The sequence below is a fragment of the Sycon ciliatum genome, chromosome 13 (genome assembly GCF_964019385.1).
Source record: "Sycon ciliatum chromosome 13, ocSycCili1.1, whole genome shotgun sequence".
In the NCBI taxonomy this organism is placed as follows: domain Eukaryota; kingdom Metazoa; phylum Porifera; class Calcarea; order Leucosolenida; family Sycettidae; genus Sycon; species Sycon ciliatum.
In genome coordinates, this window is record NC_088655.1 from 22,469,523 (window position 1) to 22,485,854 (window position 16,332).

The 16,332-nt window shown below is 43.5% G+C and overlaps 1 protein-coding gene across 1 annotated transcript; it reads right to left on the reverse strand.

The window, feature by feature from the left end:
- Window positions 1-4,207: 4,207 nt before the first annotated feature.
- LOC135829285 (adhesion G-protein coupled receptor G6-like) lies at window positions 4,208-15,133 on the reverse strand. Its single transcript, XM_065341688.1, has 15 exons — window positions 15,037-15,133; window positions 14,718-14,812; window positions 14,143-14,207; window positions 13,118-13,290; window positions 12,599-12,849; window positions 11,918-12,097; window positions 11,070-11,155; window positions 10,457-10,650; window positions 9,458-9,726; window positions 8,218-8,263; window positions 7,776-7,891; window positions 7,101-7,222; window positions 6,571-6,842; window positions 6,016-6,085; window positions 4,208-5,195 (listed from the first exon to the last, which is right to left on the reverse strand). Exons 1-15 carry the CDS (start codon window positions 15,131-15,133, stop codon window positions 4,208-4,210), a joined length of 3,024 nt encoding a protein of 1,007 aa, XP_065197760.1.
- Window positions 15,134-16,332: the final 1,199 nt, after the last annotated feature.

Sequence of the window (16,332 nt, forward strand, 5' to 3'; positions counted from 1 at the left end):
ACACACATTTCAGGGTTTTTTTGCCTGTACAGATAATGAATTTACACATTGTGCTTATAATGGAGACTGAGCACTTAATTTTTTGAATGCCGCCCCAAGGTGTTCTATTATTGGAGACTGTGCTTACTGTACTGCTGTGGTATTATTAGAGAGAATACGGTAACTTACAACAAATATTTCGCTCAACGCACACAAAACATGCCTCACCTTGCAATAGTGAACGTAATGTCTGAATACCCATTGCATGGGTGGAACTCTCAATTCTGCCAATGTCGGGAAGAACGCGGCTTACTCCGCTCTCGGGCACGGAGCCTTCGTGTTCACAACAGAACGTTTCAAACTCGCTTCCATCATTGACGAACCTCACCTCATTCGTTTCACTGAACTTTAGGCGAACCTTGCCCTAAAGCGACGAGTCGAATAATATTACTATACAGTTGCAATTTGACATGGATACACGACATTATGTAGAGTCTGCGCAACGAGTGCAAACAACGTTTGGAAACTATTCAGTCGCGGTGAGTAGCAAAAGTCAGCTACGCTGGCGCCGACGAGCGACTATGCTGAAATGACTACTATGCAGCTGAGTCCATTTGCTTCATCACAATGTAGGACAGTGCACCGAACCAGGCGCGGGTGCAGGTACAAAGAGCTATCGCTTCTCACGTCGATCAAACAACACCTCGAAATAACACGTCGTAGATTCTATGTTTGGTCCACACTACTTTTTCGACGCGACAGGCATGGAGTTGTACGAAACATACAGTACGGTACCGTACCGGTAGTCAAGATCGGCGCTAATAAAATGCTGGTGTACGTACGTGTGGACGGTGTTGTGGTACAAGTTTCCGACCAAACTGCGGCGAGTTTCTCGAGTTTCCAGGAAAATTAATCTGAAGTCACGGTCCCAAGTGGTTCTGCATCGTGGCCTATTTCTGCTATTCGCTGGCACACCTATTCTATCTGAGACACTGTGTTCTCAGTACTTGCTTCCATACCTCACACGTTATCCGGTTCACAGCTGGCTGCGGCCAACTACCCTTAGTCTTACTGTCTTTGTGCGTTGTCGCTATTGCTGTCTATGTCTCTGTGTGTGCCAGTATAATAATTATTAATTTTATATGGAGCGAGAACAAGCTTTTTTCTTATTGAAACCCTTGTCAGCAGGGCAACGTTTCTATAGAAATCAAGCTGGTGATTATTATTTTATTATTATTATTATGCTCTATTCGCGTTAGCATCAGTGAGCTTATAAAGCTCACATATAGCCTTCGCTTAAGCCGCAAGAAGGAGCAAGTGAGCGCGAGGAAGCGCAGTGCACACAGAGCGTCAAAACAAAACAAACAAAAAAAAACAGAAAAAAGAGACAAGCTGCAAGAAGGAGCAAGTGAATGTGAGGAAGCACAGTGCACATCAAGCATCACAATCGCAAAAAAGACAAAATGGAAACGCAAAGTTATGTCCATTGTTGCATTAGCGGCTACATACAAACTTCACCGGGTCCTGCCACTGAGGGCGATCCTGGGCGAGCTGCTGCAGCCTGTTGCAAGTCATCTCCATTATCTATAAAGGTATAAATTATGTCCATTGTTTCATTAGCAGCTACATACAGCCTTCACCAGTTCCCACCACTGTCGACGGTCTTGGGCAAGATCGTCGACGGGTGATTACGCCAGGTATTTCAATCTATACCAACACTCACACCAGGTCGATGTTGCGAATGTACAGGTATCAAAATGAGAGCGTTCCGTGTACCCATCAAAGACTCTTCAAAATAAGCGATAATATCTGCAAACTAACTTCTCAAAGGGAACTGAATTGGGAATAATAATAATAATAAAACTACTAATTTGCTCTCGCCCGCTGGCTGAGGTGTTCCAATGGCACGAGCGTCAGAAGCAGTCGGCATACGGTGCCCGGATCCGGGAAGTTGAGAGGGCGTCGTTCACTCCGATCGTCCTGTCTTCCGCTGGTGCCCTGGCGAAGGAGGCCACCCGGTTCCTGAAGCTGCTCGGAACGAAGCTCTCCACCAAGCTCTCGCAGCCTTATCCCCTCGTGATGGGAAAGCTGCGGACGGACCTGGCTTTCAGCCTTGTCCGCGACTCCGTCCTGATGGTTCGTGGGAGTCGCCGTGCATTCCGTGCACCTGGTCTGGCGGCGGATGTGGATGCTGTTTCTGTGGAGGCCCGCATTCCCGCCACTACGTGACGCTAAGTCCTCCTGGGGTTTGCCGCTCTCCGGTCCTCTTTCATCCCGTTCTCCCCTCTTTTTGGGGGATTCTTTGTACTTCGTCTTTCTTGTTTTTCTTGTTCCTTTGTTTTTTGTAGGACAGATTTTTGGTGTACTGATTTCGGTCGTTGTTGTGTCTGACTCTATTCCCAATATCTAATTCTGTGGTTGGTTTTCCAACTCATTGGGTTTTGTAGTTTCCATCATGAGTTTGATTCCATCGTGAGTTTGATTCCATCGTGAGTTTTGATTCTATTTGCTATTTTTCGTTCCATTTTTGAGCTCATATTTTATTTTCCTGATTTCTTCTCCAGTATATGTTGTATTGCATTTTAATACATTGTGTTAATTTTTGCCCGTAAAAGAGGCTTGCACTTCTACCTTAAAAAAAAATAAAAAAATAAAAAAAAATAAATAAAAAAATAAATAAAACTACTAATAGCTATGAAGTGGAGTCATGTGTCACACTTCTTTGGATTTTTAACCTTTGTTTTTCCCTTGATCTCTTTAGTTCCGTATTTCCACTGATGATCGGAGCGTGAAAATCGATTTTGGAAACACACAAAACCAAGCCTTGAACAAATTGTCATGTTGCGTGGTGATGTCTGCGGCATTCATACTTTTCATAGCTATTATTAAACTTTTATCTCCACGTAGATTATTTAAATATAACTACTACAAAGTATAATACGAGTACAGTCATAATCATATTATCGCTCAGAAATTCTTCACTTTTAAATGATTTTTTTAATTATTTTCGCCGCGCCATACGTAATATTTTAGCCCAGGTAAAGACGTCAGTACAGCACATGTAAATCTCTTCAACTTCCACATAACCTCCATTAGTAGCTGGCACACTATTACCTCTCTGTCTCCCAGTCCAGCATACAGCATCCACTGCCTACCCTCTACAATATTTACAACCACAGCCGTCGGTGCCCGTCACTGCTGCATGGTATTTTTTGTATTGTTTTGTATTGTAACTGCTTAGGGTCGTGACATCTCATTATTTCCCATACAACACTAGGTCATGTCAATCAATTTTTTTTAAGACAAAAGAAAAGGGCCTCTTTTACGGGCAAACAGAATACAATTGACAGTGGCATGGGGAATGATAAGAACACAACACCAAAAAATGAAAACAATTGTATGTGTGAAAAAACGCAAAAAACGAGAGAAAAAAAGAAAAAACCCAGGAAAATACAAGGGCACTGTCCTGCCCACCATCATCTCCAAAACCTCACAGCCGGCCCTCCGAGATTGCCTCATATCAATCAATCATACCATTCCATTTATATTGTTTCATCATAGCCTAGGAGCTAGCTGTGGCATCATTCATGATCCACAGCAAGAAGGCAGCAATGGTTGTACCTATGGTGAATTGAAAACAAAGATAACAAAACATAAGCCCGAAATGTTAGAAAAAATTCCCAAGCGCTAGCTCCAGGCGTACAAACGGCAAGATGTGAGCAAAGCGTGATGTTTTTCACAAAGGGCGTGATGCACGGATGTGCTCATATCATGCGTTCAACAGAATTGCTTCTCGGAAATGAAGTAGGAAAATATTCTAGCTCAAAGCAACAGGTGTGAAGAGGAAGCTTGAGATTATTCGGCACAATATTGAACAACGTTAAAATCAGCAGGAAAAAGTTGTTTCCAGTTATGTACAAGACATACGTATAGGTAGAAACACAGCACAGGGCATAGAAGAAGGCTTTGGACTAAGGTTCACAAAAGAAGCTCAGAGAAAGAAAGTGATGGCTTGTGACTACTGCCTTAGAATCAAATAAAAAAATCATCGAACATTGCTGTGCAATTACTAACTCAATCGTATTTAGATGATGGTAAGGTAATATGCTATCCCTATCCCATACTTCCTGTACGGTTTGACTCAAACTTCAAAGAGATTGCACACGTTCGACGCTTAGCTCAAGAAAGTCATCGTTGCGAAAGATAGCGAGAAATATGTGCTTTCTTTTTAGAACTCAAGTGAAGACTGGATTAGTCTATCCAGGTAGTCGCTGAGTTCTACTTGTGCACTTGTCATGGGCTCATCAAACAGGAACGCTACACGCTCAGCATCTGCATGGGACTCCTCCTCAGTTGGCTCAGTATGATCTTCAATGTTCCCCATCAGTTGAACTTCCAACTCCACTGCGGACAGGGACTGGAATTCCGTCTCCTGTTCCTCATCCTGCGCGTGCCCGTTATTGTCCACTGTGCCTGGCTCTTCCTCGCTGCCACTGATATCCTCCACCGGCACCGAGCTAGTTGCAGGTAGAGATTCATGAGCGATAAGTATGCTTTTGTCTGAAGCCGGCTCGAGCATGTCCAGGTCAATGTTTTCAAGTTCGTCGTCTGCACCTGAATATCCACGTGTTCCAAGGAATGACGTAGAAACCTGTTCAGTTTTGCGTAGGAACTGCCGCTTCGCCTTCAACTGGGCATAGGTGTTGTCTCGTTGCAGTACTGGTTTGAGCTGAGCTTTATTGTCAGTGTTGAGTTTGTTGGTCAGGGTGATATCTGATGGAGGTCTTGATTTCCCGATTCCTCTGCTTCTTGGGACCCATGATCCACCGGACATGGATGGGAGGCTCATGTTACCAAATGACAATGTCTCCTTCAGGCCTTTCTTGGCTTCGTGACCCCTAACCGTGTGTATGAAGATGAAGAATCCCTGCAAGGAGTTCAGAACTGTGAAAACGTACTGCAAGACTAAATGATCGTGAGCCAAGACCAGGAAACCGAAGACCCACGTGACTCCCTGTAGCACCGACAAGGATACAATGACCACAAGCATTGGCTTCCGCTCCTTCGCGCCGCCGTGGCTGCCTCCCGAAAATCGCTTTCTTTGCTTTCTGAGAGCGCTCACCACCGCAATTAGAATCGCTAGGTTGTAAAAAATGGACAAGCCCATAGGTGCGATAAGTCCACCGTAGAATACGGCGTCATTGGTGATCCAACACCTGCAGGGAATACGACAGAACAAGCGAAATGATGATAAGACTGGACTCAGATGGTGAGCCAAGGATAATGTTTTAGAAAGGAGAAGCGTACTTGTAACTTGTAGTTTCCTGATTCTTTTCTTTTCTAGAGATGATAGGATTCTGTACCAAGATAGAACCATTTACAATATGTACATGGCCAAGTTTCAAAATCCACAAAAGGGACCTAAAGCACAAGCAGAAGCCATAGTCTCCCTAACGCCTGAAGCGTGCAATGCCATGCTGTGCTTGTCTTCAGAGTCTGTCATGCAGCAATTGCGACCTATCTAGCTTCGTGCAGAGTTGTGCAAGTGGGCGTGTAAGGATGTGAAGCCAAGTGCATGCACAGCGAAGTATTAGTTGTGCACTGCTGCGTGGCGAAACCTTAGGCTTTTCGGCTCTGTTTTATTATATTTATTTTATTTTATTTCACTGTCCAAGGGCAGAAGCCACTGCAAAGGAGGGGGCGCTAGCCAGCCATGGTAAGAGAAGTAAAAAATATAGAGGTTTCCAGGAGGCATCTAGGAAAGTGCTATTGTTCATGACTACATGTAGGGCGGGTTAGAGTCAAACAGTGGACAGAACGTCTCTGTGATTGTACCTCAGAGTTTCATGCACAGCAGTGCATCAGACTGTTGTATGATCTGCCCTCACAGCATCTTGAGCACTCTTTGTATACAATGTGCATACCTCTCGTGTAGTGCGGCTCGTGCTCCTCCCCAGTTCCCCATTGGAGGTCAATGTTGGTTGGAAACGTTGTGGTGCATGTGACGGCGTGGCATTGACACATATTCCCACTTACACATTTCCAGTGCCGTACGCATCTGCCGTTGTCGCCCCTGCTGATATGCCCACGATTACCAGCGGAATCACTGTACAGAACGATATCAGCACACAAGTATTAAATACAAAACATACAGATGAACGTAAGATCCCTCTTTTCAGGGAGGCACAGCATTTTATCCCTACCAACATTGCTTATTTGAGGTAAAAATATGAGCGGTTCGAAACTTGGATGTTGAGCCAATAAGAAATTGAAATGCAGTAAGGAAAGGGAGATATGGATATGAGTTAAGAGTAACTGTCTGCTACTGTAACTGGATACTGTACACAGTTATAAAGTGCAACAACTAGGCACAGAACTGACTTAGTCACTCAACGACATTGCACCTAGCTCCAACACATCTTCGAAGCGCCAACCAACAGTCTTCCAATTTGGAAGGTTCTAGGTTAAGGAGATGTATATATTTTCCTGGAGTACCTTCTTTAACCCGAACGATGGACCCTCAACGGGTTGAGTGTCTAATTCGGACACAATGTGTTCCGTTTCTTCAATATTTCACGATTGAGTACTCACCGAAGATCGATGCAAAAAGGATGCGCTTCTGACGGTCACCAGTATCATCAAACACGATCACGATCTGTTTGTAGAGAAAGGTCGCGTCAACTGACATCCACATGAACGCACATAGCAGTAGATAGTGCAACAGAACCGCCAAAGATTTGCAGGCCTCAGCGGTTTTCTCCAGATTCTCATGGTACAGAACGACGGTGAAAACAGCCAGAAAAATCAGCAGGACAGCGCTCAGGCCAAACATCATACGATGGTGTATGTTCTTGCGAAGTTTCCTGGAGAGATGCAGATAAACGAAAATTCAATTAAAATTTGGGGAGTAGTGAGTGTATTTCACGACAGGGCAGCACCATTCCAGTTTGCCACCACCAGTTCCGTAAAGACATAGTAAAAATGCACTGCACAGGACACTGCATGGCCAACCTGAGTCCTCAAGACTTTATTCAATCATAGCAATCATAGTCATAGTTTCAAGTACTATGCCGTTGCGTCCAAGCACCAATTAGCAGAAAGGATATTGTGAAACATCTTACGGGAGTATAGCTATGACGGCCATTGTTCCAAGAAGTCCCAGAATAGAGAGACCGCAGCCAATGATTGAGACGTACTTCAAAGACACCTCGGGTATGCCTTGTTTTATCTTTGCCGTCCGTGTCTGTATGTAGCAACAGAAACAAGTGAGATTCATTTTTAGATTGAAGGTAACATTAAGACGTAGAATCATTCTTTACTCTACCGAGAAAAGTGTAATGCATTTACACTTTCCTCTCCTCCCCTTAACAAAGGCGTATTCACACGATTATAAGTCACACTCGATAGCAAGTCGCATCTCCATTTTCACGTCTATGTCATATCGTTTCAATACATTCATTTCAGTAGTAGACCATGCTCGATTGTAAGGCTCACCCCTTTGCTGGCCTTGAAGTTGAGTCTAAAAAGGTGCGACTTACATGTATATCCGGGTAAATACGGTAGTTGAAATCTGACAGAAGCGGAGCATAATGGTTTCATAGCTTAGGAATTCAACGACCAGCAAATTGATTAAAATAACGTGTTACTGTTTGCGCTTCCAGATCAATTTTCTCAGGCAATTTGGTGAAATGGCATGTAGAACTATTTGATAGCTAAGCTAAACTGCATCCAGTATGATAACAACTCTAAAGCACTTTGTGTACCCTTCGAAACGTTCAGGGGACTACAGCACTTACAAACAGCACAGCAAAGTTGGTGAGGTGGTCACAGCTGCACACGGTGCGATTCGCACTCGTCCCATTGTGGAATACTGATGTGCACCCTTGATTGCTCCAGCCACCATTTCCATCATCTGAAAATCGTACCACAAAAAAATTCAAAGAAAGTTCTCCACTCTACAGCAATATCAGGGAAGTACAAGTGTGTAAAATTAAAAACACTGAATTTTCCCGTTTGATTATTTCCCTTCAAAACCAATGAATAACACTGAATTTGCTAAAAATAGAATCCTAGCAACTACTATGTTTTGAGAAAGCTCGAATCAACTCAGACATGCATTAGTAGTACATGTACTGTGTACACTTACACAAGCAATGGTGTTATGAATCAGGTAAAGCATAAGCTAATCAAAGCAAACATTGTAGAAGAGCGTGCTGTGCAGGTGTACTCATACATTACCTTTATCAAAATCCCAGAACACACACGATAACACGTAGCTAGTGCCCTGCAAACAACAGGGGGAAACATTCCGAAACATTCCGAATCACACAGTAACAGCCTAATGTACTCCACACAGTGACAGCCTAATGTACTTCACACAGTGACAGCCTACTGTACTCCACACAGTGTATTGATATGGATATGGAGATCCATTGCCATGTTAAAATACTGTCAATATATTTTACGTAAATAGGCGTCGAGGCGACAATAGTTTTAGAATTGCGATCAACAGAACGAGCTGAACCGACATTTCACAAAGGCTTTTATTGTATTCAAAAAACGAGTGGATACGAAGGCAGTGAAGAACATGGAAGAAAGAAAAAATGTGATATGGAGAAAATGATGAACCAAAAAATCGTACTTCGAACTAGTTTTCGCACAACACTCCTCAGGAAGCTACGTTGTACTAATGAAAAACAATCCAGAAAGATGCTAGTAAAGAAAAATGGAGTGAGAAGAAACAACACCTATGAAAATGATAATCCTAGCACTAAGGTAATAACAGGACAAAACTGCGAAAGCACTTAACGAACTTGTAAAGACTACTAGTATACTGTGACACAAGATATGACACCATGGCCAACCAGAGCCAAACAGACAGAACAAGCTGCTACTAGAACAATTTCAAACGAATAATGCTGTACTTCTGGACACACAGATTAGGCTTATGAATACGTTGACAAACAGCTTCTAACACACTCAACTGCAAATTGTTCTGTCTGTTTGTCCCTGGTTGGCCATGGTGTCATATCTTGTGTCACAGTATACTAGTAGTCTTTACAAGTTCGTTAAGTGCTTTCGCAGTTTTTTCCTGTTATTACCTTAGTGCTAGGATTATCATTTTCATAGGTGTTGTTTCTTCTCACTCCATTTTTCTTTATTAGTATCTTTCTGGATTGTTTTTCATTAGTACAACGTAGCTTCCTGATGAGTGTTGTGCGAAAACTAGTTCGAAGTACAATTTTTTGTTCATCATTTTCTCCATATCACATTTTTTCTTTCTTCCATGTTCTTCACTGCCTTCGTATCCACTCGTTTTTTGAATACAATAAAAGCCTTTGTGAAATGTCGGTTCAGCTCGTTCTGTTGATCGCAATTCTAAAATATATTTTACGTTCATGCAGCTGCAATACAACATATTGTTCATCACACCCCCTTTCAACGTCATACTGTTACAAATATGGAGCGACAAACATACCTGATAGAATGATTCCAGAAAGTCGAATGACATCAGAGCAGGATCCTGGAGGTTGCTGAGCGCTGTATCCCCTGCTTGAGCTGAGATGATTTCGGTGACAAGCGTAGTGTTTGCACTGAGATTGGCATCCTTGAAAAGCGTGTGCGTCTTGTAGAGGATGTAACGAGTAGGAGCAACTGCACACACCGAGCTGTTGGAAAGTGCAAGGCGTTCTGTTGCTATGGCTATAGTACTGCCTGCGATATCAAACGCAACTCCTTCCCGGGCCACTGGACACACCAAGCAAGAGGAGATGTGGGGGCAGGGGGCGGAAGGGAGAGAAAACAGATATTAAGGGCGCGAGAAACATTAAGGCAATTTGAATCAAATGGCATGAAATGGAATCGCAAGGACTGAATTGCGCACCAACCACGCGATCCATAGTTGTGTTAAGTTGTAAACAGGTTTCCTTTCCTCCACTTGCTATTCTGTGTCAGTGACCTCATTTACTCCTTTAACCAACGCATTGTGCGTTCAACAAGCAGACGGTAATTCGCTAATTGCCATTAAATCTTTCCAATTTTAGGTGAGCCAAACACTATTTCTTTGCTCCTATAGTCCACCGATGAGATAGATGGTTACGAAAATCATTGAGGAGCAAACAGTGGAGCAGTGTCGCGAATGATGTTCATTTCAGATTATAGCTCCATGCTCAGTGTAATAGTGAAAATATACTGGCCAGGTATTCAACGAACTAGCGTTGCTTTCTCAATCTGTTGTGTTTTGCGCTAGGCCTTTGTAACATTCGAGCACTCCCAACATGGGGTGCATCCTTCATTGAAGATTATTACTGAACTCGCCCCGACCCCTTCCTGGTGCGCGCACCCACTGCTGACTCCGGGACCTCTGGTCGGACTAGCTAGACTCGCATCACCTGCACCTTGCTTTTGCATGCCCTACCCGTTTTGTCTGTTTGTCCTAGTCTTCTGTGTCAGGTGGAAACGTCGCTGTGAGTCTCACCTGCAGCGGACGTGTTCGCCTTTCCTACATAGAACGTGCCATCACCCAGGGGTGATATGGAGCGAAATGCTTGGGTCGTGGCGTTCTCCTCTGGACAGCTGACTGCAAAGCCGAGGTTCTTCTCCTGCTTCTGGAACGGCTGATCAGCATCGACAGTCAGTGTTGTGACTAGACGCTCCAATGACTTCGCTATCCTACACATACACAGACCAACATTATCAAATACAACATACAAGTGAATTGAGATGTAAAGAGACATCAGAACATGAAACGAACAAAGTGAGATTTTAGGCTCATTCTCGATTGAGAAACAAATGGAGTAAAAGGCGACAACCAACCAAAAGGTAAATATTGTCACATATCATGGATCTACTTTATAATGAACACAATTGACGAATATGATGCTAGCAACATCTTGACTGACAACCTGCTCCACAATTAAGGGACCAGACAGAGTGTGGGGAGGCTTGATCATGAAGTAGGTGCATGACTGGTGACTGAAATTGTAGTGCTATGTTCAAAGAAATATGCGTTCAGTGGTGAGGAAAGCGGCTGACGTTCAAACTAAGTCAAAAAGAAAAGAAAGAAAAAAAGAAAATTCCAGTTTGCGTACCTCTTGGCTGGCGATGATGAAACCACCGTTGTATTGCTCTTCACATTTAGGATGTTATCCACTGATTTTAGCGTAGCTTGAGCCACCTGGTAGACAGTATAAAATACAAACAGGTCACTAATGCAGAATATAAGTTCATGGATAGAAATTTCTTATTCTGTTCCCCTTATCCTCCGACTAATGATATTATTGGTTAACTGATGCTGATAGTTCAAACCATTCTATTATACGAACTTAGACTCTTACTTAAGCTGCTACCGGGGCCTCATCAGGTGTATACCGCACGGGAAATGGAGCGTGACTGTAAATTTGTGTCCCTTGTGATATTTAGCCTGGTGGAGGCGATATATAGTGTGGTAATCCCGGAGCACACATAGAGTTAGAGTACTGGAACTCAGCTGATGAGTGGACAATTCTCAGACCATGGAGTGGTGCTTCCTGCTCTTTTTGCAAAGCGTGAAGGTGCAATGGGCTGCTAGTGTGCTCGGGATATCAGTCCTGCATCATTGACGTGTCAAGTTTGGCAGCAAACATGTGCTCCACATAGGAGCAAGCAATTTTTTAAATTATCATCGGCTATTGATAAAAAAACAAGAACCTGAAGCGTACGTTCTCTTAAGCGTTCGTTCTCCATACTTTCAAATGGCAACCTACGCATATCATACATCACAATTTTTAGTGGGATCTCAGCTGTCCAGCGCAAAAAACCGCGGGTCGATCGGAGCTACGGCGGCGGGGACCGGCGCGCTTGATTGGAGTGCAGTGAACCGTACCATATGTTACGCTTCGAGATGGGGCTGTTACACAAAGGGTTAACAATGTAATAAGCTATAATTATGATTAATTACCTCCTTGCCAACCGACTGGTTAAAGACATCATCTTTGCTCACAGCTGTCACCAGGTTGAAGATTGCCGTCGAAGCGAAGTCGATGTCATCACTCGTCAGTCCTGCACTGTCATTCGTCAGGCTAGCCACTGAGAGTGAACCATTGAGAACTGTGTCTGGTGCAGTTGTATTGAAGTCAACCTGAAGAAAGAAGATAATTATTGCCATGATGAAAGTGCATTTAACTGCCGCATCGGAGACAACTCTTAGTGTACAAAGTTCTGAAGGTTGCCGTGACGAGGGGAGTGTGGTGGAGGGAGGAGAACGTATAATGCTGCGTGGCTAGAAACCATTTTTTTTAGTTGTTTGCCATAGTGCACTTACAATAGTTCCGCAGACAGTTGTTACAAATATTGCAATCGTACACCTCGAGCATAATTGTCACTCAATTCTATCTAGTTCAGCTTGAATCAATATTGATGCTGAAAATCATGCAATCTGGTACTTCAAGATAGATTTTATGTGATTGGAAACACGATGGGCAACTAAAATGTTCTGGACACAGTAGCATTTAAAATGTACTAGGCCTAAACGCAATACCAGCTACAGTTTGATACAAACTTCGAGATTTTCCTTCACTATTGCATCCGTTAGGTAAGAGCGGAGATCGTTAATGTTATGGAATTACAGTGGATTGGTTACCTTGGCTAGCTGTTGTAGTTTGGCCGTGTTTGGAGTAGGGCATGATGTTATGTCAGGTGTTTCCCACTCCGCCATATCCAACGTGCTGTTGTGCATTCTAGGAGCGATGGCGCAGCGGCGGGTTGCAAACCGAACGACGCCGTCGTCCAGTGAAACAGGACAGGGCAGTGTCTCCGTGGCATTCAAGAATGTCTCCGACCAGTCGAACAGCCCTCGCAACCCGCCGTCAATTGTTTCAGGGCTGCATACGTCTGGACATATTGGGAGCACAGTATGACACGGTTGTTATTCACACATGTATAAGTAAGCCTACCCAGCATTTCGGTTGTTATAGGCATCATCTAGAGTGTTTGGAATACAATCTCGCAAATCACGATAAACTGTATCAATACCAAACAAAAACAATCTACAGTCAACTTTGCATATAACGACACTCGGCGGGGCATCAGAAAAGTGTCCTTATTCGTAATCCTGGCCTTTTATTACAAAAGCAGTCATATTCCTTACTATGACTCTCACCATAGGCAAACACTTGCAATGATCCGGGCACAAGGTTTAGTGAACCCACGCTGCTCGTCTGGAGAGCAGCTGTGAAGTTTCCATGAAGGTTGACGACCGAGCTGTTACCAGCGATGTCTGAAATGAAGTCAGCTGGAGCAGTGATGTCACATTTTATATCTACAATGCTTGAGCTGTCCAAGCACAAGAGAAAAATAGAAAGTAGATGTTCGATTTTGTTTGTAAGATGTATTGGGACCCGATGTAGCCAACTTGCTGGGAATCACGGAGAAAGGTTTATGCTTACAACGTCCATGGAAGAAGCGAGAGAAATATTTGTTCATTCTGATAAGGTCACAAGTAAAATTCGTGCAACAAACTCTCCTCCTCATCCATGCGCTCTATAGCCAACCATGCGCAGGACAGTTTGTTGTATTATTCAACAGCCGATGGAACCGTTCACCGTTTTATTGATATTAGAGAGTTTACGCTTCACGTTTTTTCAATTTCGAACGTGAGATCTCACGGCCAAAATGGCGCATCTCACTTTGAAACGTGAGATTTCAACTTGACAGCGGTCCAACTCACGGTGGAAAAAGCGTGAGTTTATTCAAGTAATTCCAACGTTTTTTTGCTCAGAATCTCGGGAATCTAGATAACTCTAGTACAATTCGATTTTTTCCTTTTGTTTTCTAAACGAATCATCCTCTGGTCGCGACCCCATGACCTCCTTGGGTTCTAAACGGATCAACGTCAGGTTGCATCCCCATGACCTCTTCGGAAAACTCACGTCATTTCAGCACGTTCAGCGTAAACTCTCCACACAACTCCAACACGGTCAAATTCAAAGCACGTTTTTTTCTCACGTTCGAAATTGAAAAAACGTGAAGCCTAAACTCTCTATTGATAGAATTCGCGGTGAAGCTAGGCTCAATTGACCATTAAACACACAAAAGGGTTGGGCCCACCTGCAGGCTGACCGTTATGCGGATGTATTCTAGAGTGCTGTTGAACATTAAAATACGGCTACCAGATGACCATCTTACGATATGAGCGTGTATTGGAAATAGTCGATTTGAACATTCCGTCCGCGGAAGAGGCGCATCAGGATCTGTGAGCATACACAAAAACAATTCACTTAGAGGATTGACTTAGACATGCCTTCCTTCCATTAGGGTCCGAGTGGGTACTTCCGTTACTGCTCCAGTGTAGTATGAACTGTTCAGGTACAGGTGGAGGAGTTGAAACCGACAGGTTCATGGCATGAAGTTGACGTTTACTGTTTTGATGTTGTATACTTTATTAAATAGTGGAAATCAAAACAGGCACACATCAAAATAAATAACAATGAACCCACTGTAAATAGAATTTAAAGGATTGTGTGGAAAAGAAAAGATAAGAAAAAGAAAGTGATGAGCATGACTTAATCCTCGTGAAAATGTCGTTCTTGTAAAAGTGGCACTTTTGAGTTACAGCAAACTATCACGTACATGAATGGTGTATTATAAGCCTAGCCTTGTTGATAGGTGACATAATTATTTTGGTTGACCGAATGTTACAAGGCGGAGGACACATTGTGTTGAAAACCTGTGTTCCTGACTACAAGCATCATAATACGTACCTCGTTTTCAAACAGCGAACGCATTTCAGAGGCTGTGAGCGTAGCATGTACACCGGACCCGGAGTAGTCTCCGGACAAGCCAATGTGTGCAACACCTACAGCGGGAAAGCAACAAAATAAAATTGTCAAGAACACTGATAATGTTTTCTAATTGTCCGCAAACTCCAACGCAGACACTTGTCCTTTTAGGAAACTTCACTTTTCAACCTCAAAAAGCGGTCTCTTCGCTGCGATTCAAATTAAAATAAAGATTTACATTACATCAAATATTCGTGCTTGGCCCATCATCAGCGTAATGAAACACTGATGATAATCTCACTCCCAAAGACAAGAATGCAGTTGCACTCAGCCTTGAAATCCGACCAAAGTATTATTCTGACACCCTCAAACTGCAGGGTCCTCAATGCCCGGGACATGGCACGAATGTGCCTGGTGTGCACACGCACAACTGCTCTATGTAATCGGAAATGTTCCATGGCTCTAGGCTTGCACTGTGATCGGATTTACCATGCGCAACTGTACCTATTCAACAGTGTACTGTGAACATTTCCAACTTGCAGCCCAGACATATAGCAAACACTTGCCTTGAACAGTAAGTTGAAGTTGTGACGTGACACTACCAATTGGATTCTGTACTGTGCAAATGTAGTTTCCGGTGTGGCAAAGCTGCAGGGATGCGATTGTCAGCAAGACTGTGTTTGCATCCGCCGGCACGATTGTCACACCGGGGCACTGTGGAACAGTTTTGGTGCACTGACTGCCCTGTTGATAACACCAATTAGCCGTGGGCGATGGATGGCCAGTAAAGATGCATGGAACAGTCAAGGCTGATCCTTCGAAGGATAGCACTGTCGATGGTATGGGTGGATTGATAACAGGTGACACTGTCCACAATGAGAAATACAAGAATAATAGGGCAGTTACCATAAACAATATAATTTGGAATTTTGGGAGATGTTTGAGGTGTGCGTAAAATTTTCAATTATAACCGTCGAACTTTTTTCTTTTCCTTTTCAAGGTGAAACAATTCTAGTACTACCAATATACGACGCGATTGGCCCATGTACATGCAAGTGCTCTGGCCAGTGCCCGTCACTTGGAATTTCATTGCAAATAGGTCCAGTTGCGGCATCTACATCTCACACAGTGGCAAGTGACATCAAACAGGAGTGTGTTGCCATCTTGCTGGAACGCTTTACTTTGCGACCATGTATCTACTGAGCGGGGCATTGATCTCAATCCTATCGATGAATTCATAGTCAATTAGATCTGTGTATACAACAGAGACCTGTCAATGAACAGTTTGATTCATCAGCCGACATAAGTTGTATTTCTCGCCGGCCGAGCGCAGCGAGATAGGCGAGAAATGATTTCTCGCGAAATATTTTCAGTTGCAAATATGGCATCTGGTGTGCTCTTTATTGTTGCTTCTTTTCCTGACTTCTTCAGTCAGTTTTGAGTCTCACAAGTGTCCCTGCCCTCCCACCCTTTATTTCTGTGCATATTATCTATGCTTTTTTATCACTTTTGCCGTGATGTGCTTGCCATGCCTACATGATGCCTAATAGCCATTGGGGATATACACCCGGTTTTTTCCCTCACAACTGCGTCCGTC

Coding starts and splice junctions, on each gene's coding strand:
- LOC135829285 (XM_065341688.1), bottom strand. CDS start 15,133: ATGTCCCGGGCATTGAGGACCCTGCAGTTTGAGGGTGTCAGAATAATA. Junction 8,264..9,457: donor TTCTGGAATCATTCTATCAG/GTATGTTTGTCG, acceptor TGTTGTTTGCAG/GGCACTAGCTACGTGTTATC. Junction 6,843..7,100: donor GCCGTCATAGCTATACTCCC/GTAAGATGTTTC, acceptor GCATCTCTCCAG/GAAACTTCGCAAGAACATAC.